Genomic DNA, 23,902 nt, shown 5'->3' on the forward strand with positions numbered 1-23,902 from the left:
TATGACCTCCATTATTTAATCATATTTATATTGCATTTGACATATATTCCTAACTATTCATTAATATGTATTCGTTAACATATATATATCAAGTATGCCTTACTATCATTACATTGTCATTAATTTCCTTTTTCACATCTGTTTAACATATTCGTTCCCTAATGTGTCAATTTGGATATTGTATTCATTAATAAAGTAAATAGCATTAACATGCTGATTACCTATGTTCCTTGATATATGCAGTACTGAGCATTAACATATTAATTATATTCATTAATAAATAAAGTAAATAGTAATAACATACTAATTACCTATGTTCATTGACATATATCGTACTGAGCATTAACATATTAATTATATTCATTAATAAATAAAGTAAATAGTAATAACATACTAATTACCTATGTTCATTGACATATACTGTACTGAGCATCAATATATTAATTATGTTCGTTAATAAATAAAGTAATACTTTATCACTTACTTGTTATGTTCACAGCAGTAGTCTACTCTGCGGATGTCTTTTCTGCTATACTCCCACTCCCTTCCTCCCCTTCCACCACGGCTGTCTTCCCCTTAATACCCCGTGAAGGGTTGTACCCCTCCACGAGTCCCCATCCGCATGAAGGGGTGCGGTGGTAATCGCAGTCCAGGCTCGATTACAGTCGCACCACTTCGTGCGGGGGTGATGGGGGGGGCTCTTCATACTAAGTTTGCCGCTTAATATGTATTTAAATAATGAATAACACTTTGCTTTTATTATATACCTAAGTTACCGGTTCGGGTTCGGGCACTGGTTCAGGTTCGAAGAACTGGTACGCCGGTACGGCAAAATTTTGTACTAACGAACCCAAACCCCTTTTCAAAATTTTGCCATACCGGCGTACCAGTTCTTCGAACCTGAACCAATGCCCGAACCTGAACCGGTAACTTAGGTATATAATAAAAGCAAAGTGTTATTCATTATTTAAATACATATTAAGCGGCAAACTTAGTATGAAGAGCACCCCCCCCCCCCCATTATTATATATTATAATATGAATATACAATAATATTATATAATATCATATATTATTAATTTATTATATAATATTAATTTTTATTTTTTTTATACTATAAATTATATTATATAATATTATTAATTTATTATATAATATAATATTGATATAATATTATTTTTATATTATATAATTTAATATAATTTAATTCAATGACCATGGTGCATTAGTATATTTAAAATATGATAGCCAACCTATATAAACGGATGAATGATTGTTTCCGTGGGGTGAAAATTAATTTAAAAAATTAAAAATTTCCCCCAATGCCTATATTCTGCCGGAACTTCTATTTCTCGGGCTGCAAATAGTCTCGGCCTGCAAATAGTTGTCGTTTAGTTGCAGTGACAGATGACTGCCATTGTTTTTTGCGGATGACATAGCAGTTATACGGACCGGTGTGCGAACCGGACCAGTACCACGAACCCCATGCGAACCGGAGCAGTATCCGACTGCCCAGCCAGCGAACCTTGTAACTTAGTTATATACATACATTAAATGCATTAAATAATTAATAATACTTTCTTTATTATTAAATAACAAATAACACTTTCTTATTATATATATATTTTAAATATATGGAATAATAAATAACACTTTCTTATTATATATATTTTAAATATATGGAATAATAAATAACACTTTCTTATTATCTATATATTATTTAATATATTAAATGTTAAATAATACTTTCCTTTATTATATATTAAATATATTTCCTCTATTTTTAATATATTACTTATACTATCATATTAATCATTTATTTACAATAACCTTATTTAATTAACATTATTAAATAATTTTACATCAAGTGATACTGTAGGGGTTATCACAATGACTTAGGTGAAATCTTAGGTCCTTGGGAAATTTCGCTCTGAACCATTTGGAAAGGTCAGGAGCGAATTTCAAGTTTTGGCTCACATCCTTAACCTTTTCTTCAAATTTTCAAGTCAACTCCTTATAATTACATCTCTCCAAGCTTGTTCATGCTAGCACTAGCCTTTCGAGCCTATACTTTGATCACTGGCTTCATTCAATTGACTCCGACTCGACAGAATACAAGACTCTGGCCCTAAAACTTACAACCTTGACCCATCCTGACTCATATTTTTCAACTTCTTCGCAAAATATACAATTTCCATCCTTCAAAGGCAATATCCCTCTAAAATTACATCAGGGCTCAAGGCACAAAACAAATGACTTTCCCAAGCCCAGGTCAAATTTGGCTTTGAAAGGAACCCTAGGCAAGCTCTGTGAAGGAAACCCTAACTTACCCAGCCTAGGCGATCGCTAACTCACTCAAAACATCTAGCGAGCAGAGAAAACTAAGCTAAGAGAAAGCAAGACCAAAAAAAGAGAGGGGGTCCCCATTTTGATGGGGCAATGTGTGAAATGGTCACAACAAATATGTAATGAATTAATAGGCAACATGGGTAAAGTAGTTTCACCTTGGAGAGAATTTCTAAAATACTGCCCATCACATGTTTATTGGCATGACTCCATTCATGGCATTGTATGGATATAATGCATTGACCCTCAATAACCTAGTGTTCACTAACAATAAGGTATCAACAACTAATGACTTGGAGAAGCATGAACAAAACATTTTGATGTCACTCAAGGGCCATCTACAACAATCACAAAATCAACAAAAGTTTTATGAAGATAAACACTATATTGAAAGATCATACAACGATGGAGACGTTGTCTATCTACACCTATAAATTTAAACTTCAATTAAGTGCAATGCAACTAAAACATTCAAATCCTATTTCTATGGACCTCAGATAGTTTTGATAAAGATTGATGACATGGATTATGAGCTAGAGTTACTAGAAGATAGTTGGATTTGCAACTTTTCCATGCATCTTGCATCAACAAGGCACTTGGCTAGCATATTGCACCAACAATTGATTTGCCACCCTTGGACGATTAAGGGAAACATATATCGGTTCCAAAGGCTATCATAGGCATATGGGAGAAGAGACTAAATGACAAGACTTTTACAAAATACGTAATCCGCTAAAAAAAACTACCCATCTGGTGTGCTACTTGGCAGGGGCCAAAGATTTTCAAACTCCCAATGTTGTCTTGCTTAAGGGAAAGCAAATTTGGAGAGGGGGGAATTGTAATGTCCCCTTATAAATCCTTCCTAATTCATTGTTTTAAGTTGTCAAACAATGTAGGAGTAGAAGTAGATGTCTAAAGTTCCTTTTTGTTATCTCTCTATGGGAATAAGGTGGTTGAGGCTGTCAGTAGATTAAGTGGTTGAATTTTCTAGTTAGGACAATTGTGTCTACAGTTAGAGAAAGGTCAATTACTTCTATTTATTTGTTTAATAGTTTTCAATTGGGAAGAGGTTGTCCCATATAGTTTGTAGCCAATTAATTGCCTAAATTTGAGAATCAACACATCAATTCAATGAGATAATTAGTCACTGCTTACGATGTTAACGCATGTTGAAGGGTTATAATAAGCACGCATGTTTAAGGGTTATAATAAGCACGAGAGGAAAAGGAAAAACCATACTCTTGAAGATTAAAAATATCAAAACTCAATTTCTAATGTTACTACAATAACTTTAGTGATTGGGACAAAAACCTCCAGCATATGTATTGTTCTTTTGGGTGCAAAAACCCTTGAAAGATAAATAGCGAAGCAAAATGATTACATATTTATATCGAACAAGGCAACATTAGGATTATGTTGCATATCTATGACCACTAGAATGTGCAATTTGAATGCTATAGATTGTTCAAGAACTTCAAAGGAGATCCGTTTGTATGATGTGTACACCTGGTGAGTTGTATTAGACCAGTAATGTAGTTTTTGATTGATTGTGTGTGTTTGCAATATAAATAACTAAAAAAATATCCATTGTCAATTTTCTTAATATCCATTGTTAATTTTCTTAATTCTATTACGTCATTACCAATTGAGACTAATTTAATGCATGAGATCCTCTTCTTGGGACCCCATAAAGATATTTCTTTCCCATCTACCTCATGTATTGTCCTACAAGCTGTACATATCAAACCCCTCATTTTGAATAAAACTTATATCTCATTTATGGTGTGCAAACACCATCTTATGACACAAATAAGGCTTTGAAAATTTGTTTGCAATCCCTACATAAGTAACATAACCAAATTCCCTTTTATGCCAACATGAAAAAAATAGTAAAGAGGGATAAGTTTAAATTTCTATTTTTTATTCATCCAACTTTATATATCTTAACTCAACCCCCATCTTCTTCCATTGTTTTACCCCCAATACTTGAGAAGAGCATTAATTAAATTATCCTCTCTACCTCTAATACCTAGCAATATATTTATCTATTTTTCCAATATATTTCTTGCAATGAGTGTTCAAAACCTCAAGATTTAACTTGTATATATTGTAACAAGAGAGAGGTTGTACCCTTAAGTCATAGGATTAGTTTTGCTTTCTGTTACATGGGTGTTTTTTCTTCAATTTGAAAAAAGTTTTATATTTGCATGCTGTTCCATTTTGTATTGTACCAAAAGGTACAAATTAAAACATACATAGAATAGAAGCAGACTATGTCAGGATGGATATTATTGTAGTATGCTCTATCTATGCTCTTTGTAACTATTTTGGTCAATGGTAGGAGAAGAGATTAAGTTATTGCCACTTCTAGCCGTGGTGCAGGGTCACCCAAGGCCATTGTGGCCTCCACAAGGCAAATTTCTATGTTGTGCTTTTGTATCTTGTTGAATAAGGTTGTTTTATGTCAATAAGGTCTTGAGGACCAATTTGCAATGATTTGGGACCAATCCATGCATTTGTAAGTCTTTAAGAGTATATAGTGCAAAATTGTCAGCAAATTGCCTATGATGGCATAGGAGGACAAAAACTTGTAAACATGCCTTCCATGGCATTTCAATGATGTAATTAGGCTTATTTGGCCTCTCTTAGCATGTCTAGGGTGTCACGATGTGGACTAGAGTCATTGTTTAAAGTTTGGTCAAGTTTGTGAAAACCCTGCAAAAGTTGCATAGCAACATTGCAAGTTGTAAATTCAAAATTTGTAATGCAACTACACCCAAATGGTCACCCATTTCAAAAAAACAGTTGGGGACCATTGGGAGAAGACATATACAGGCTTAAATAGCCTCTTTTAGGAGGCAAGGACACTTTTTGAAATTGGGAGAAGTTTCAAAACATAAAACGCTGTTTTCTGATTTTCAGACTGTAAGCTCGCTGTTCATTCGCTTTCTGCTCATTGCCCATAAATCTTTGTGCCACAAGTCTTATATGGATTGAAAGTAGAGGGAATCTAGTTTATTCAGGGTAGCCGGAAACTCCTTTGTCCCTCCCTGGGCACGTGTATCCCCATATCCATTACTGTATCTGAAACAAATACGTATCCGATACAGCCGAGGTACACATTGAATACTCTACCCACATGTGCCCATAAAACCTTGATTTCCAACCATGCGAGATACTATGTGATTTCATTTTTTTTTTAAATTGATGGAAATCTTCCTAAATTTAATTTTTAAAAACTTTATTCATGTATTTTTTTTATAAAAAAAATTGGTATAAACAAAACCTACATCCAATGAGAAAGACAAATGAAATGTTTCTCTATTTGAATGACCCATTTTTTGGGGTATTTTCCAATGCAACTCTACTATTTTTGCATATTGTAAAATGTTAAATCAACTTATCATTATTTATGTAGCAATTATGTGTCTCTATTGCTTTTGAAGTAATGAAAATCTCCTCAAATAACATAGAAAATTGTGTTAAATATATGGGTATGTGTTTTTTTATGAATGACATATCCAGCCATATCCATTTGGGAGTCTTAAAAAATGGCCGTATCCGTATCCGATATTGTATCCGTATTTGTATCCGTATCTGTGTCCATGGAACATTGACTTTATTTTGCAAGTGGTTTGGTGCAATTTGGTTACAGAACGAGAAAGTTACAAGACTTTTACTAAAAACTGTCTTCAAACCCTCATGAACAAGGGTTATGACTCTATTTTGCTTATATCTTTTTATTCCACCGTAGGAAAAATCTAGGAAAAATCTAAAAATCAGTGAAATGGAAGCCATTAGAATCCCCTTTGGGATGGTGGTGGTTGGAGATCTGAAGATGGCATATGGAAGGAGAAACTTGATGCCCAAGGCCTCTTATCTGTCATGTAACAAGTCTAGTTTGTTCACTGTTTATGTATTTTTGCAAACCTATTGAATTTTATGGTTGGTGGGTACCCAAGAATGTTGGAAAATGTGGCTCGGGGTTGATTGCAAGCCTTTGGTACGCTGGATAAGAAATTGTGCAAGAATTTAAAACACTTGCTTTGAAAATTAGGCCTAATTATGACCCCAAAACAAGGACAGTCCTCCATTTGGCCCATTTGTTTCAAAACAACCCAGGCTGGTTTTTAGATATGTTGTCAACCTCCTTAATGAGTATCTGAAAGTGTCATTTTTCTCTTGCTATTGAGCGTATACAGGGAGCTATAGAGCAAAAACCCCAAAATTAGGGCTAAAAGAGGATAGGAGTACTTCGCAAAGGAAGTCCATTTGAATTCATTGACGGGCAGACTTGTGAGGGTCAAGTTGAATTGGTTGTGGTTTCTAAACGCATTAATGCCCATTACAACAGTGGTCCCATTCATTGGTTGAGTTCAACTTCTCCATGCAAGGGGTGTTGAGCTCTTAATGGGGTATCACCTAGTTGTTCACTCAAAGAGAGGGTTGATAGTTACCATTTGAATTGCCATCATAGGGTAAGTTGTTTGAAGGTTTGTTTAAAGTTCTTCACCAACCCCTACCTCTGCATCAAGCTGGCTTTCCCACATTGGGGATTCCAAGTTAAAAACTTTGAATCAATCAAGTTGTAGTTAATGTTTCTTCTTGTTTCAGATAAATACAACACTTTCATTTTCACCAACAAAACAAGCCTGAATCCAACACTTCAAACATCCAATTCGTTGTTGATTTAATATTAATTCCAGTAGGACAGCATTTACAACGGTAAATTTCTAGTAACAATTAAATCTTGTGATATTACAGATTACTTCCCAGTCTCATTAGTGACAGTCCATGTAATTGTTCTTTAGCTGCCTATGTAATGTTCTTAGATGGCCAAATGAAATAAAGGAGGAAAGAGTTTGAAGTTGAATCTTAATTATGCTATCTTTCATAATTATCTGAGGATGTGTGACAAGTGTTTGACAATATGTCAGTTTGCTGTTAGCTCTTGATTTTGAATCTAGTTTGACTTATTTCCATATGAGACAGTTGTATATGCATCTTTTGTTCATTCTCAATAAAAAGGATCAGTTAGGAGCTGTTTATTCTTGAAATATTCAAGCGTGTTGGTCATCATTACAATCTGAAAACATTATCAGCATAACACATAAACTTCAAAACTGCATAACACACAACTTGGACAGCAAATATTCCTTGTTTTCAATCTTCAATAGGACAGGGGATATTTCAGTGGTATCAGAGCCAAGATCCTACCATCCTGTGACTAATGAGTGAAAGAGAAATAAGGTACTACAACAGGGAACAGCAAAGGCAGCAATACAACATTCCACGGGTACCTGAAGTTGACACCTTATCAGAAGCATTAAGGGAAAAGGAAAAAGACAAGGTTTCTCCTAACATGGCAGAGAAGGATAAAGATACAAGGATGGAATGAAAGTTTGACACCATGATTGACATGATGTCTCAATTGCTCAGTAAAATGCATCAGCAACCTGAACAAAATCGAACAAGTAATTAAGGGGAAGATAGTGTAAGTGGTAGCCGCAATGAAGTGGATGGAAGAGACAGATCTACCACTCAGCGTGATGTCTACACTAGAGGATCAGTCACAAGACAACTCTTTCCCACCTTCACTCCACGTGAAGAACAACCACAGGGTGCTTCCCCTGTCCCGTATGCAGATGAAGCTCGACAAGCATATTTGGAGTACACTACCTTGCCTCTCGACTTGAGAAACGTGGTCTTTCGATCAATTCATGAAACAGAGGAAAAGGAGGAACGGAGGAAGGAATGATTATCACACTCCGGCGCGAACTGACTACCAGCATACTCTTGGGAAGATTACCATGCCATATTTTGATGGTAGTGACAAAAGTACAGCAAGAGCTTGGGTGCAAAAGTTAGATAATTATTTGTCACTAAGACCAATGCCTAAAGAGGATGCTATCAGGTTCGCCACATTGCATTTGGAGGGTGTTGCTCATGAATGGTGGTATTATGGATTAGTCACACTGGGTCACAATCACATCACCACGTATGCGGAGTTCACTGACAGGTTGATAGAGAGATTCGATCGCAAGGATCCCAAGATGTACTTCCGGGAACTGGCTCAGCTGAAACAAGTTGGTAGTTTGGAAACATATTTTGGAAAATTTCAGAGGCTTGCGGAAATGGTACCTAGCATTTCAGAAAGGAGGTTGGTCATACTTTTCATGGAGGGATTATTGGAGCCTTTGAGAGGATAGGTTAAGGCATTCAACCCACCTACATTGTTGGAAGCCATGAAGAAAGCACACAGTGTGGAGCTTGTTGCACCTCAAAGTAAGATTCCATCTAAATTTTCTTCCAACAAGGATAGTAAATTCCATCATAAGAAAGTTCTTCCTTGCATCGGGAAGGTTCTTTCCGAATGAGGGGAGTCATAGCAGGGTAGCGAGTCATCACTCTCTTTGATACAGGAGCAACACACAACTTCATTGATGAGAAGTTGGTAGCTAGACGTGGAATCCAGACCCAGGAATTTGAGGGGGTTCGTGTGAGAGTTGCCGATGGATTTGCTCTCACTTGTAATAAAATGATCACCGATCTCCCTATGCATTTGAGTGACTATGAATTCAAAGCTGATTTCTATGTAGTCAATATAGGAGATATGGATGTGGTTCTTGGAATGACTTGGATCCATGCTATTGAGGAGCTCACACTCAATGTCAAGCATATGGAGCTTCGATTTGAGGCGAATGGGAGAAAGCATGTGCTCAAGGCCATCACAGACACAAGCTTGTGAATGATCTCTTTCAGGAGGATGGAAAGATTAATTCATCATGATCAGCTAGAGTGGACAGCAGCATGTAGAATAATGCCTATGCAGACAGAGCAACAAAAGGTTGAATATCCACCTAATATTCAGAGCTTGTTGAAAAAACACCCCAAGGTGATTAGTGCTATTCCACCAGGTAGGCCTCTTGATAGGGGCATTGAGCATATCATTGAGCTAGAGGAGGGTGCCAAACCCATCATGATCACACCAAATAGGCATCCGAAAAAGATGAAAGATGAAATTGAGAAGACCATCAAGGAGTTGCTAGACATGGGCCATATTCGTCCAAGTCTCCTTTTGCTTCATCAGTGGTGTTGGTTAAAAAGAAGGTTGGAACTCTACGGATGTGCATAGACTACAGGGCATTGAATAAGAGAACCATCAAAAACCGATACCCTATTCCACGCATCGATGAGCTTATTGATGAGTTGCATGGAGCTTGCTACTTCTCGAAGATTGACTTGAGTTTAGGATACCATCAGATTCGAGTAAAGGAGCAGGACATAGGAAAAACAGCTTTTCGATGCAGTTGTGGACACTTTGAGTTCTTGGTCATGCCTTTTGGTTTGACCAATGCCCCAACTACTTTTCAGTCCACGATGAACAGAGTTTTTCAGCGCCAGTTGAGGAAGTTTGTGCTTGTGTTCTTCGATGACATTTTGGTTTACAGTAGGACATGGTAGAAGCACTTAGCACATTTGGATGAGGTATTGAGTATTTTGGAAAAGGAGTTCTTGTATGCTAAGGAGTCCAAGTGTGCTTTGGGATTGAAAGAATTATTATATCTTGGACACATCATCAATGCTGAGGAAGTGTGGATGGATCTAGATAAGGTTCGAGCCATTATGGAATGGCCTTCTCCTGAGAACCTTTCGCAGCTTAGAGGATTCATGGGATTGAGTGGTTTCTAGAGACGCTTTGTCAATGGCTTTTCTCAATAGGCAGCACCATTGACAGACTTGACGAAGAAGGCAGCTTTCGTTTGGACTGATCAGGCACAACAGTGTTTTGTAAAGTTCAAACAGTTGATCACCACATGTCCAGTGTTGGTTGTCCCAGATTTCTCTAGACCCTTTGAGCTTCAGTGTGATGCAGCAGTAGAGGGTATTGGTGCAGTTCTCATGCAGGACAAGCACCCCATTGCCTTTGAGAGCTGGAAATTGAGAGCGCTTGACCGGACTTATAGCATTTACGATAAGGAGATGTTGGTCATTATGCATGCATTGGCCAAGTTTAGACAATACTTGGTAGGCTCCAAATTCAGGATCAAAACGGATCATAACAGTTTAAAGCACTTCCTTCGGCAACATGATTTGAGTGATCGCCAGTCGAAGTGGGTTAGCAAGCTGCAGGTATATGACTTTGACATCACTTATGTCAAAGGAAAGAACAATGTTGTTGTTGATGCATTATCACGCAGGCCACATTTGAATGTCATGATTGAGATCACTGAGGATTGGAGGCATTTGATTTCGGCGGAATATGCTAAGGAATCATGGGCCTCTAGCATTATAGATGGTACAGTGCAGGATGATAGATACTCCATTGTGAATGATCTTATCATTTACAAAGGGAGAATTTTTCTTGTACCAGGATCAAAGATGAAGGGCAGGATTTTGAGAACCTTACATGATTCTCCCATGGCCCGACATCCAGGTTACTATAAGACATACAGACAGGTCAGGGAATGGTTCACTTGGAAAGGAACATACTTATCCAGCCGATCTTCTTCAGCCACTTCCCATTCCTAATAGGAAGTGGGAATGCCTATCGATGGATTTCATTACAGGATTGCCTAGAGTCCACGGCAGTGATTGCATCTATGTGGTAGTAGATCGGCTTACGAAGTTTTCTCACTTCTTTCGATGTCAGCTACCTATTCAGCAACTTAGGTCGCAGATTTATTTTTCCGAGAGGTTTTTAGACTCCACGGGTCACCTCGGACCATAGTTAGTGATAGGGATAGCAGATTTATGAGTCAGTTTTGGCAAGAGTTATTCAAACTCGGTGGTACAAAGCTTACTCCCAGTACGAGCTACCACCCGCACACTGATGGTCAAATAGAAAATATGAACAAATGGGTGGAAGGTTACCTCCGAAACTACATAGCCGGACAGCAGCGGTCATGGATTAAGTGCTTGCACCTATGTGAGTATTGTTACAATACTATTTACCACATGTCCATCCAGACGACACCACTCATGGCCTTGTATGGGTATGATGCACCCAACATCTTGGATCTTTTGTTGAGTGACAGCAGAGTGTCGAGTGCCAAGGATCTTCTTCAAGAGAGTCAAGACATTATGAGATCATTGAAGGAGAACATACAGAAGGCACAAAATCAGCAGAAACAATCCGCAAACCAGATTCGAATTGAGCGGTCATTTGATGTAGGTGACATGGTGTATTTGATGCTCCACACTCAAGAAGAGTGGTGCAGACTGTAATGTCTCCTTCTCATTAGTCCTCAAATTTTCACGGGATAGGCCTATCATCCGACCCTCGTAGGCCAAGAGGATTCATTAGGGAGTCGAGTTGCAATGATTCACGGATTCACATTTCATGTCTATTGGGTTTTATGGCGCAATAAGCAGATTACATGTATTATGAGACGTGTGCAATTGGATTATAATATAATAATATTTTATAAAGTGCTATTAAATTAATATGTGTAATAAATAATAATAAAGTGTACCTACCCATAAGAGGAGATCTTCTAGAAGGAGTTATATGATTGGATAAGCAAGAAATGAATGGAGGGAGGTAACTCATTGTCCATCATCAGTTGTTGAGTATCTCTTCTTGTGTAGACTTGTGGAGCCGGAAGATTCTTTGCAGATAATAATTTGGGAACTGAAACTCCCGATGGTTGGCATAACTGAGGAAGTGAGAAATCTTCCGAGGGGTTGCTTTGAGAGGGACACACCTCAGTCTTCCTAATTGTACATATCGAGTTATTGCTGTTTACCATGGTGGATGGATTGATGATTTTTTAGATTGGCAATTTATATATTCATTGCATATCGAATTGGCCAAGGATAGCCGATCCTCTTAGAGGAAGTATTGAAGGAGTATCATGAGCTTGCTGGTCATATCCAAAGTCTAAAGCAAAAATCGAACTGCCTGGTCCTAACCCCGATTTTGGTCATCTCTCCTCATTGAAGCTTCAAATACCAATTTAGAAGTTAGCGATTTTATTAGAAGACTAAGGCGATTCATCTTGTGATAAATTGGAGGATGATCGTGGAAGAATCGGCCTGTTATCAGTTGAAATCAGAATCGAACCAAGTCTGCCATTGACTATCGATTTTGCTCACAGCCCCTCAATTTGGCATCACAACTCTACTTTGAGGGTAGCACTTCACTCAAGCAAATAAGGCGATCATTTTGGTGAACGTTTGGTGTGCTTTCAGCTGTAATCCATTGACATCTCAGACCTCCCATTTGCAGCAGCAGGGGCAACATAGGAAGAGGTTCAATCTTGCACATTGGAGGCCCTTTCACATGTGATATTGCTTGCTTCTTCACAGCAATTAAGACCAGGTTCATTTACAAGCTAATCTTCATTGTAATTATCAGTATGAATGCATGAGTTTAGTTTCAGTCCATGTGTCCTCAGAATGTTTGAAAATTGATCATTAATGACAGTCCATGTAATTGTTCTTTAGCTGCCTATGTAATGTTCTTAGATGGCCAAATGAAACAAAGGAGGAAAGAGTTTGAAGTTGCATCTTAATTATGCTATCTTTCATAATTATCTGAGGACGTGTGACAAGTGTTTGACAATATGTCAGTTTTCTGTTAGCTCTTGATTTTGAGTCTAGTTTGGCTTATTTCCATATGAGACAGTTGTATATGCATCTTTTGTTCATTATCAGTCAAAAGGATCAATTAGGAGCTGTTTATTCTTGAGATATTTGTTGTCGGCATAATTTGCTTGTTGTTATGTTTAATAATATTTGTTATCCGACAATGTATTAATTAATTTTATTGAGTGGGTTGTCAGTCACGGGTAGTTATCTATCAGTTGGTTGACGGTTGTGTACCTCTCGGTAACCGTCGGGTCCTTTAAATATGTCATGTACTACCAAGGAGGGGGGAAGGTATTATCGGATCTGTTGTAATCCTTGGCCGACCATCTCTGGTCTTCTTCTCTGTAATGATTGCATGTGTGAATAAAGATATATTTTACTACCGTGTCTGGTATGCATTGTCATGCACATTGTTATTTTCTATATGTAATTTAGCAGTTGTACCAGTAAACATTTTGGCGTTCTTGCCTTAAAAGAAATCGGGTCAGCCTTGAGTGATTCATGTCCGTAGATCCCATCAAAGGTGAGAAGAGGCCACAGGGTGCTCAAGACGAAGCGATTAGGTGATCCGCCGACCCTCGGCTGGAGGGAGCACAGAGACGAGTCAAAGCTTGGAAGTACTCGGAGTGTTGGGACGCTAGAGGTGAATGTGTAGAGGACGCGCGCATGTCTGAGAGTGCAAGGAAAGCACTAGAATGTAGCGGTCGGAACAGTTCACTCGGACTCGCCACGGACTCGACAAACCAAAAATTTGGACTCGGACTCAGACTCGTGAAAGACTCGGCAAGGACTCGACCAAAAAAAAAACCGTAGTTTTACAAAAAACATAAAGAAATTAATGCATTTAGAGAACATAAGAGCCATAATTGAAACATTACACATGTCACATACTCATAGTTTGAAACTTTCAACTCTAAAATGTATAATACCAAGATTTCTTCAATGCTAATTATGCTTTTATATGGAGCCTAATCAGACTTGGAGGTTAAATTTTCCCTACTTCCATCGGCGCAATTTCCCCCTATATTTTTCGACGGGGGCTTGGGGGCAGCGCCCCCAAGTTGGGGTCAAGGGGCATCGCCGAAGGATCCTGAAATTTGACTAAGTCTGGAAAATTGAAGAATCCTCCAAAAACTACATTTTGCATTATAACTCCTGGAGGTCCGAAACCACTCTCAAACATCCTGACAGTATATATGGAATATAACTTAAAGTATAAGATTTATATGTTATATTCCATATATGAATCCTAACGGAGAGACCAAATTTTTTCACATGTTAAACTCAATTTTAAAGCTTGCATGACTTTTTTTTTTCTGGGTCGCGCGAGTCCATCTGAAAGACTCGCGAGTCCATGCAAAAGACTCGCAAGTCTTTCAGATGTACTCGCCAGGACTCACCTCGCGAGTCCTTGGCGAGTCGACTCGTGGCTCCCATGGACTTGCGAGTTCGTGGCGAGTCCACGAGTTTTAAAACTATGCCTGGAAGTACTCGAAGTGTTGGGGACACTAAAGGTGGACGTGTAGAGGACGCCTGCAGTGCCAAGAGTCCAAGGAAAGCACCGGAACATAGCGATCGAAACAATCCACCCAGATCCGACACACAAGGCGAATACACACGTACCTTCCGAGCGGAAACAATGTTGAACACCCAAGAGAAGCAGATATTGCCAAAGTTCATGGGAGACGGGTCGGAGGACCCGGTACGGCATTGCAAAACATGCATAATCATTTGGGAGGCAAATGGCCAAGATGACAAGGACTACTGGCTGAAGGCATTACCCGCCACCCTTCGAGGGATCGCCATTGACTGCTACACAAACCTCAACACCCAACACAAGACGAGATGGAGTGATCTAAAGAGGGCATTCAAGGAGGAATTCAAACTCTTAAGGGATGATAATTAGATCGTGGCCGAAATCTATAATACTAAGCAAGGGAAAAAAGAGAATGTACGTGCTTACAACCGTAGGCTCAAAGAACTATTGAACAAGATGGAGAACCAGCCAGCTGACGGGTTGAAGAAGAGGTGGTTCATGGAGGGATTGATACCATCATTGCGCAAGAAGATGAAAGTAGTGCCTCTGTCCTCATACGACGATGCGTACAATCGAGCGATCGACATCGAGAGTGACAATAAAACCTCCTCCCGAGAGAAGAGGAAGACCAATAATGATGAGAGCACCAAAGGTAGCAATTGTTTGCCACATATGGGTAAACAATTAAATGCAGAAAGTAGATGCACAGAACATAATGGAAATATACTAAACAACCAGTCTCTGTATTAATTCAACAGTCCATGTACATCAAGTGTTTATAACATTACATCAGACACGACTATCATGATGATACTAAGAAGGAACGGTATGCAATATATAATACCCGAAGGGGTGCGACCAACCGTCGCGTCCAACTGCCCTTCGGGACGACTAACTAACTGACTGCCGTAACTCATTATTACCGACGACAACATAACATAATGATTATTCCCGGCAACATCAAACCCCCCAAGAAAAGAAGTCGTCTCCGAATGACTTAATACAAAATAGAGATGACATTTAAACAGAACCAAGGTAGAGAACTGCTGACGCCAGTCGAGCCCGGAACTTATACACCTGTTGCGTCCTCGCCTGAAAACCCTTTTCTGCTACCATCCGATGCTCAAGTCCGGATCTCACCATTATTGTTTCCGCAAGGAGTTCTTTTTCTTTTTTTTTCCTTGACATCACAGTCCTTCGGTGCCCAAACCAAACTTGTCTTCAAAACACGCTTTTCAGTCTCAGCCTCCACCAACTGCTACTCAAATGATACTGTCTCCCTAGCCAATTTGTCCTCAATAGCCACCCGCGCTGCCCTCTTGGCATCCAACTCCTGGGTACGCTGAGCGAAGTTTTCACGCTAGTACTGCCTCCAACCTGGTGGTTAGCTCCTCCCGAGCCCTTTGTGCATCCACCAAGGCAACCTCTCGTCCAGCCGAGACATACTCCAAGTTCCTCAAAGCATACCATTCATGCCTAGAAGTGGCCACAACCTTTTGGCACAAAGGCTAGGAGATACCTCAAATCCTCCATCACACTCCCCAAAGGCTGATAACTGAACTGAATAACTCTCTGGTGCCGTATGACTTGGCGTGCCTACAATGCCTTCCCTCAAACTCTGTTTGTTCGCAACCTCCAAATTCGTCTCCCTCTATGGCTTCCCCGCCAATGCTTAGCTGCAGGCTTCTTTCTCACAGTATGGGACAACCCCAACACTTACCGTGACTTCTCGGATGCCCTTCGCCCAACTCCAAAAAGTGTATTGTAGCTCAAAAATAAACTAGGGGTCTGGGGGCAATGCCCCCAGTGGGGTCTGGGGCAATGCCCCAGCGGGGTCGAGGGGTAGCGCCCCCCGTGGGGTCTGGGGCAATGCCCCAGCAGGGTCGAGGGGCAGCGCCCCTCGCGGGATCCGGGGGCAGCACCCCAGGTGCGCATCACTTCTGTGATATTTTAAGATGTCAAAACCCTTCTTCACCACTCTAATATTTTCATGTCAAAAACCCTTCTTCGCCACTCTAATATTTTCAACATCCTGGCTCCAAATGTCATCAAATGATTTTCTGATCTGGTCGTTGTCGTTTTTTTTGTTCCTGTAATGTCCCCGATGGCACCCCGACCATACAACCTTCCCGTACGGTCAACAACAGCACTGACACCGCCAATCGTATGGCCACCTTCCCGTGCGGTCAACACCCCTCCACCGTATGGATCACCCCATACGGAATACACGACCAACCGTCTACCATACACACCGTACGGGCCTTCTTCTGCACGCCGAACGCTTAACTACCTCTTGGATGGCTGTGTATGGCTGCATGTGCCTTGCGTGTGCCTGTTGTGTTCTTGCGTGGGCGCTACGTTGTTGGGCGGAGTGCGTTTGTGCGGGGGGCTACGTATTTGTGCAGGGCTACGTTTATGTTTGCGTTTTATCTCTCTGCGCCTTTGTTCCTTGCAGCAGTGATGGTTTCCACCGCACGGTCGTCCACCGTCGGTGTTGCCACCGTACGGTGGTTCCACCGCCGGTGGTCCCACCGTGGCTTTCTTCATTTTTTTTTATTTTTTTATTTTTTTTTTGATTCCGTACGAATCGTACGGATTTTTTTATTTTCTATTTTTTTTCCTAAGTGTCCAGATTCGGCTCGGGTTTCGTGCCTCCGGGATCACCCTTCTTCTTGAGTGGGATTCCGTACCTTTGTTGTAACCAGCCACCCTCTGCCTAAGATGGCATCGTACCCCTTCTTCTTGAGTGGGATTACCACAAAATCTAGTATGAAGGGTTGCGAGCTGATAGTGACCGGCTGGGCCATCAGGGTGCCGAGTGGCTTGATGTCGTGCTGGTCTGCACCTACCAAGTTGAACGTGGGTGGCCATAGTGTTGGCTTCCCCAGCTTCTTCCACGTATCCTCTGGCAGTACATTCACCCCCGAACCTCTATCCACGATGGTGTCCTTGAGGATAGCCCCGAGAATTCCCATCTCTACTACAACAGGATGCCGACCACTATTTAAGGCCAACAACATTGGGTCAGTCGAGGGGCCGACCGGAACTTCCGCCCGTGTGGCACGCAAAGGTGCCTGCGCAGTGGTTTGTATGGAACTAAAAATGGAGGTTCTTAACTGTGGCATTGTTTCTAGAAGGTCCTTTACCCTTATAGGTACTTCCATCTATAGTACTTGCCCAATGATGTTATTTCCAGCTTCCGTATCGGATGATGTACTCACCACCTCGTTGTTCCGTCGTTCGGCCGTCATCTCACGTTCAATATTGACCTTTGCCTCTCCTTCTCTGTACGGGGGTCGAGATAAGTGGCCTTTTTCGTCTGAGCGTGGGTGATCGCGAGTACTTCTTTCTCACGAGTCTTCTCAGCCTTCTCAATGTTGAGTAGATTAACCCCTGCCTTTGGGCAATTTGCGTCCTCATGGTCGCCTCGCCCACACCATCGACAGAGGTGCAGAGGGGTGGCTTCCTTCGTCCAATCACGGGCGAAGTGCCCCCACTGATTACAGGCCCTACATTGGATCATTGGCCGGCCCTTGGCATCATACTGGATACGGCTTCTGTTATTGTTATTGTTGTTATTCCTTCCGTCGCCACGTCTGTTGTTCGGGTAACCTCCAGATGATGTCGTTGTGTTGGTTTGTTGGGCCGTACCCGCTAGTGCTGATGTTGTGGCCTGCTCAGTGAACAACACTTGGCTCATTTGCGTACTTCGGGTTTTCATGTTGTATGGGCATTCCTTGATGGAGTGTCCCATCACTTGGCGAATCTCACAAAAGGCCTTCTTCGGGCAGGTGCCTTTTGTGTGGCCTTCTTCCTTACAATCAGTGCACCACACCTCTTCATTTTTATTCGTGCTTCCTTTCATGTTCTTAAATTCCTTCAACATACAGTGCATATCCTTTTGAAGAGCTTGCACCTTCTTACTCGATGATTTGTCACTGTTGCTTTCTCCCGAGGACTCCTCTTCTGCAGAGGACTTGTCCTTTTTCTTCTGCGATGTTTTGTCTTCACTTTCCAAGTCCATCGCGCGGTTGTATGCGTCATCGTATGAAGTGGGCAATACAATTTTCATCTTTCTCCGCAGGGATGACCGCAACCCTTCCACGAACCATCTCTTCTTTAGTCCGTCAGCCAGCTGGTTCTCCATCTTCCTCAATAACTCCTTTAACCGTCGGCTGTATATTCGCACTGTCTCATGCTTTCCCTGCTTTGTGCTTAATATCTCTGCCACGATCTCATTATCATCTCGAAGGAGTTGAAACTCCATCTCGAAAGCTTTTTGTAGGTCTTCCCATGTTCCCACCTTTGTTTTATCCACATCAGAGTACCAATCAATGGCTACTCCTCTCAGGGTGGCAGGGAACTGCACCACCCAATCCGCTTTGTCAACTACCCCGTTGGCTGACCATATTGTCTCACATGTACAGCAGTGCCGTACGGGGTCATCATTGCATCTCTGTTGAATTTAGGCAACTTCTGTTTGCCCGCCATCGATGGGGGTCATCTTCCTAGAGGTGGCTGTGGCTGCGTCTGTGCGCCGCTCCCTCCGACGCCAGTGGTGTGTCGTGCGTGGGTGACTAGAGGTACGGTGCTTTGCCTGCCGTGTGTGGCACCTACAACCGTACGGTTGTCCTCCCCTCCGTTCTCACCCGCACCCACTCCTGGCTCCCTCTGGTGATCCTCACTTCGTGGCGTAAGGGATAAGTTTCTAAACTGATCCCGAGTCTCTTCGACTAGATTCCTCCGTAACCTTGTTTCCTCCAGAAACTCTTCGTGGCTTCTCACCCTACGGTGTTCTGGCGATGAGTAGAAATTTCCCTCGGCTTCTGCACCCTCCGTGACACCTCCTTGGTTCCCTTCGGGCCACCCTTCGGCAGGTCGTCCTTCGGCAAGTTGCCTCAGCCTCCGTCTACGTTCTACTTGTTGTTCCAGAATCAAAGCCCTCTGCGCGGCCTCCCACTCGTTCGTTTATGCTTTCTTATTTCTATCTTTATTTAATTGGTTGGGCATTAATTCCCATACATTTCCATAATTCACAACACAAACCAGAACACGCCTTTATTAATTCATTTCGTCAATACAACTCGTGTTAATATTATGACACCTTTATTTGAATATCGAATGTTCCTTTATCCCTATGGGATTCAGGGTTCAATTCCTTCCTGGCCTCGTGCCATCCCGCTCCACTTCCTGACGGCTACTTTCTTCGTACTGTTGAAGGATTTGTTGGCGTCGCTCTTCCTGAGCAATCTCCTCCAAGCGAGCTTGTTCTACCAGCGATGCCTGTGCAAGCAACCGGGGAAGGTTGTTCATCAACCAATTTACTGCCGGGCTAAACTCCAGCATTGTCCACACGGCACTTGGTGGGATTTCCGCCTCTGTGGCCTCTCGTCGGACGTAGGTCTCGATGGCTACCTGGAGCAGAATTGAAAATTCCCTCGTCGCAGTGTCTTCTCCATTGTAGAGCTCCGTTTGCGCGTCGTCGGCCTCTGGGTTTATCTCACCAACGGGTAGGCCCATCGTGTCCGTGCGCCATCCGCGTCTTTCGTTCCCGAGTATGTCTAGGCAACAGGGCCAAATGTTTGCCACATACGGGTAAACGATTAAATGCAGAAAGTAAATGCACAGAACATAATGGAAATATATTAAATAACCAATCTCTGTATTAGTTCAACAGTCCATGTACATCAAGTGTTTATAACATTACATCAAACACGACTATCATGATGATACTAAGAAGGAACAGTATGCAATATATACAGCGCCAAATGTTTGCCACATACGGGTAAACGATTAAATGCAGAAAGTAAATGCATAGAACATAATAGAAATATATTAAATAACCAGTCTCTGTATTAGTTCAACAGTCCATGTACATCAAGTGTTTATAACATTACATCAAACACGACTATCATGATGATACTAAGAAGGAACGGTATGCAATATATAATACCCAAAGGGGTGCGACCAACCGTGTCATCCAACTGCCCTTCGGGACGACTAACTAACTGACTATCGTAACTCATTATTACCGACGACAACATAAACATAATATGACAACATAACATAATGATTATTCCCAGCAACTGCAATGATGAAGAATCCAAAACCGTACGAGCCCTTCGACGGGATATGTTGAGAATGATGAAAGAATTGAAGGATGACAAAGGAACCAGCAAAGAAGCTAATGAACTATGGTGTATTGAGTGCAAAAGGAAGGCGCACACGAAAGGTAATTGTCCTAGAAATATGTTTTGTGAAATTTGTCGAGTGTTGGGGCATTCAATCAAGGAGTGCCCGTCCAATTCGAAGATGAGAAGTACACAAGTACTCTTCACACAGCGAGAGTCCAGCCCATCGAAATCACATAATGTATCACCAAGTGGTTATGGAAATCAACGAGGGCGAAACCAAATATAGTACGTCTTCAGAGGATGTCCTATCATACCATGCCAACAATGTAGTGAATCGGGACACTTTGCAAGAGACTGCCATAACAAGAAAGACAACATACAATTATTGTGCAAATGGTATGGACCAAGAGACCCTGAAGACACCAACTGCCCCAGTCAAAAGGGTATTAATATGCTGGACGTGGAGGAACAAGAGGCCGCAGATTTAGCAATCACAAGAGAACAAACAAAGAAGGCGATGTATTCAAACTCTGGTACGTAAAAGGAACAAGATGAAGTAGAACAAGTGTTGGTGAAGGAATGAGTAACTTTCAATGGAACTGCAAGTATGTCATTGCGGGAGTCAGAGAAGAACATAGTCTAGCAGGTGCTACAAACAACCGTACCCATCAAGGTGGCAGACCTTCTTCAAACTATGTCGCAACTGAGAATGGCAATTGCCAATACAGTCAGTGACAACATAATTACCCAGAAACAATGTAAGCCACACGAGGAGGAACTAACGAGAAAACCATCAACCGAAGGGAATGAGTCCAGTGATCCAATGTTGCTTACGATGAGCATCGGGAGGAAGCCAACAGTCGTCGAGATGGAAATAACTGGGAAGAAGTTGACAAACACCATTGTCGATGGAGGCTCGGGAGTAAACGTACTACCAGAAGACACGTGGAAATGTTTGGGGAAGCCAAATCTTTGGCCGCCAAGCTTCCACCTGGTAGGTGCCGACCAAGACGGCATCCAGCCGTTGGGAACATTGATGGCACAAAAAGCAATAATATGGACACAAAACAATTTCTTGGACTTTGTAGTCATCCGATTACTGAAGAAGGCGTACGTTGCACTCGTCGGGAGGGGATGGTTGGTTACTGCCAAGGCAAATCATAACTGGAAGCGAAACACACTCTCGATCGAGACTGATGGGAGGAAGCACATCATTGACTTGAGGAACCAGGCGGTGAGTGAAGAACTGGCACCCTCAGACTCTGAGTCTGAGGGTGGAGAGTTAGGTATGGACGGAGGAAGGAAAGGCATGAAACCCAACGATGAAGGGGTACTCAAACTAGAAGATTGCTCTGAGGATGAGACGAGTTCTCTTAATGGATTATTTCACTGGCAGATGGAGGATTATGAAGTCTTCCACCCCGACTGTAACATGCTACAATTTGGCCAAATTGAGGAAGTGCAAAGTCCGTCGTATGATATTCATCTGTGCACATCCGGCGTTGGTGTGTCTGGCTTGTATGAATAGTTGCCAAGTTTGCCTGTACCGTATGAACAGAGGCCGCCGAGTGGGAATGGGGAAGTATCTAAGGTGTATGAAGAAGATTCACAGGGCAAGGATCAGAAATTGGATGCTGTAGAGCCTAGTGGAGATGGCCTAAAGAAGTTAATACTATACACTAAACGGTTCACATCAGCCGAAAGTAATTCAGCCGAAAGTAAGTTGACCAGACAACCCATAAGAGCCGAGAGTACATGGAGCGTACAGTCCATAGGAACCAAGAGTGAAGTTGCCGAAGGATTGTCACTATACGCCAAGAGTAAAGTTTTTTGGAGAATTGTCATCGTATGCAGAGAGTAAAGTTGCCGAACAATTGACTAAGTCCATACCGTACGTCATACAGTTCAGAGAAGACAAGAGCAAGTTGGGTCCTAAGAGTCCAGGTTGCGTCGACGTGATGAGGTTACCACACGAAGCTAAGAGCCCCAACTACACCGTACAAACTAGAGAAGAAGAGTGTTGGAGATCTGTACACTCAAGGGAGCCAAATTGCAGAGCATTAATACCATACCCTGTACGGTTGGTACCCATAGGCCAATCCATACGAGTGAGTAAGTGCTACGTTCAAAAAGTTGTGTGGCCGTACGAACAAGTGTGGAGGCGGCCGTATAGAAAACCCATAAGTATACCGTACGTGAAGAAGAGAAGGCCGTACGTGAGTACAATGTACGAGCGAGTGTGGAGAAGGCCGTACAGAAAAACCATAAACATGTCGTACGGAGGAAAAGTTGAACCATACACAAGGATTGCTAGGTCGTACGGAGGAAGAGTTGCACCATGGGAGAGAAACGTTGAACCGTACACAAGGATTGCTAGGTCGTACGGAGGAAGAGTTGCACCATGGGAGAGAAACGTTGAACTGTACGCAAGGTCGTACGAAGGACGAGTTGCACCGTACAAGATAATTCTTGAGTCGTACAACGGATGTATCGTACCGTACGGTGGAAGTGTTGAGTTGGATGAAGGGAGTCTCAAGCCACATACCTATGCATCGTGCAGCCAAGAGAGAAGCACAAGCCTGTACGAAAGAACAAGTTTGTACGCAAGGAGGATAAGCCCATATGGAAGGAGAACAAGTTAGAAAACACAATACCCGTACAGGAGAATACACCTTGATCAGAATTTTTACTTCATTGGCCTCGTTCCTGATGTCTTAAAAAAGCAGAAGATTGATGCACGCCATGGAGTTCCGTGTGAGTTTGAAGGTTGTAATTTGGTATTGGCGGCGGGGGTGCTGCCCCTCGACCCCGCCCTGTACCCCTGGAGATGCGTGTTGGTCATCATTACAATCTGAAAACATTATCAGCATAGCACATAAACTTCAAAACTGCATAACACACAACTTGGACAGCAAATATTCCTTGTTTTCAATCTTCAATAGGATGGGATATTTCAGTGCACCATATCAAAAAAACCAGCAGTATTTGTTACACGGTAATTTTATGCTAGTATGAAATTTGCAAACCTGGACTGAACCAATCACATGATTTGCCCCAAAACGATCAGCCGCTCCAGGTGACAAATGTTGAGCATGTTCAATCTGTTTTGCATATCCAACCATTGAAAACATAAGCATTATCTTGTAGCCAGTGTTTCTATATTTCTAAATGTTTTAATAAAATGGACAAATGATTATTGTCAGAAAATTTAACTGCATCTGCTAAAAGGGAACATCTTTTAAATGTTTATCATCTTTGTCCAAATTTATCTATAAACTAAAACTCTAATCAAG

At 41.6% G+C, this 23,902-nt stretch overlaps 1 protein-coding gene across 2 annotated transcripts in view; it reads right to left on the reverse strand.

Moving 5' to 3' along the window:
* LOC131077013 (protein LONG AFTER FAR-RED 3) overlaps nt 1-23,902 on the reverse strand; it is a 219,276-nt gene that overhangs the window by 91,782 nt on the left and 103,592 nt on the right. For both annotated transcript variants that reach the window (XR_009113516.2, XM_058014372.2), the window contains exon 12: nt 23,636-23,710. Coding sequence is in view for 1 of the 2 variants with exons in the window: in XM_058014372.2 (XP_057870355.2) it covers nt 23,636-23,710 (75 nt within the window). In the remaining variant the exon portion in view is untranslated. The remainder of the gene's footprint in view (nt 1-23,635; nt 23,711-23,902) is intronic.

The sequence above is a fragment of the Cryptomeria japonica genome, chromosome 10 (assembly GCF_030272615.1).
Source record: "Cryptomeria japonica chromosome 10, Sugi_1.0, whole genome shotgun sequence".
Lineage (NCBI taxonomy): Eukaryota > Viridiplantae > Streptophyta > Pinopsida > Cupressales > Cupressaceae > Cryptomeria > Cryptomeria japonica.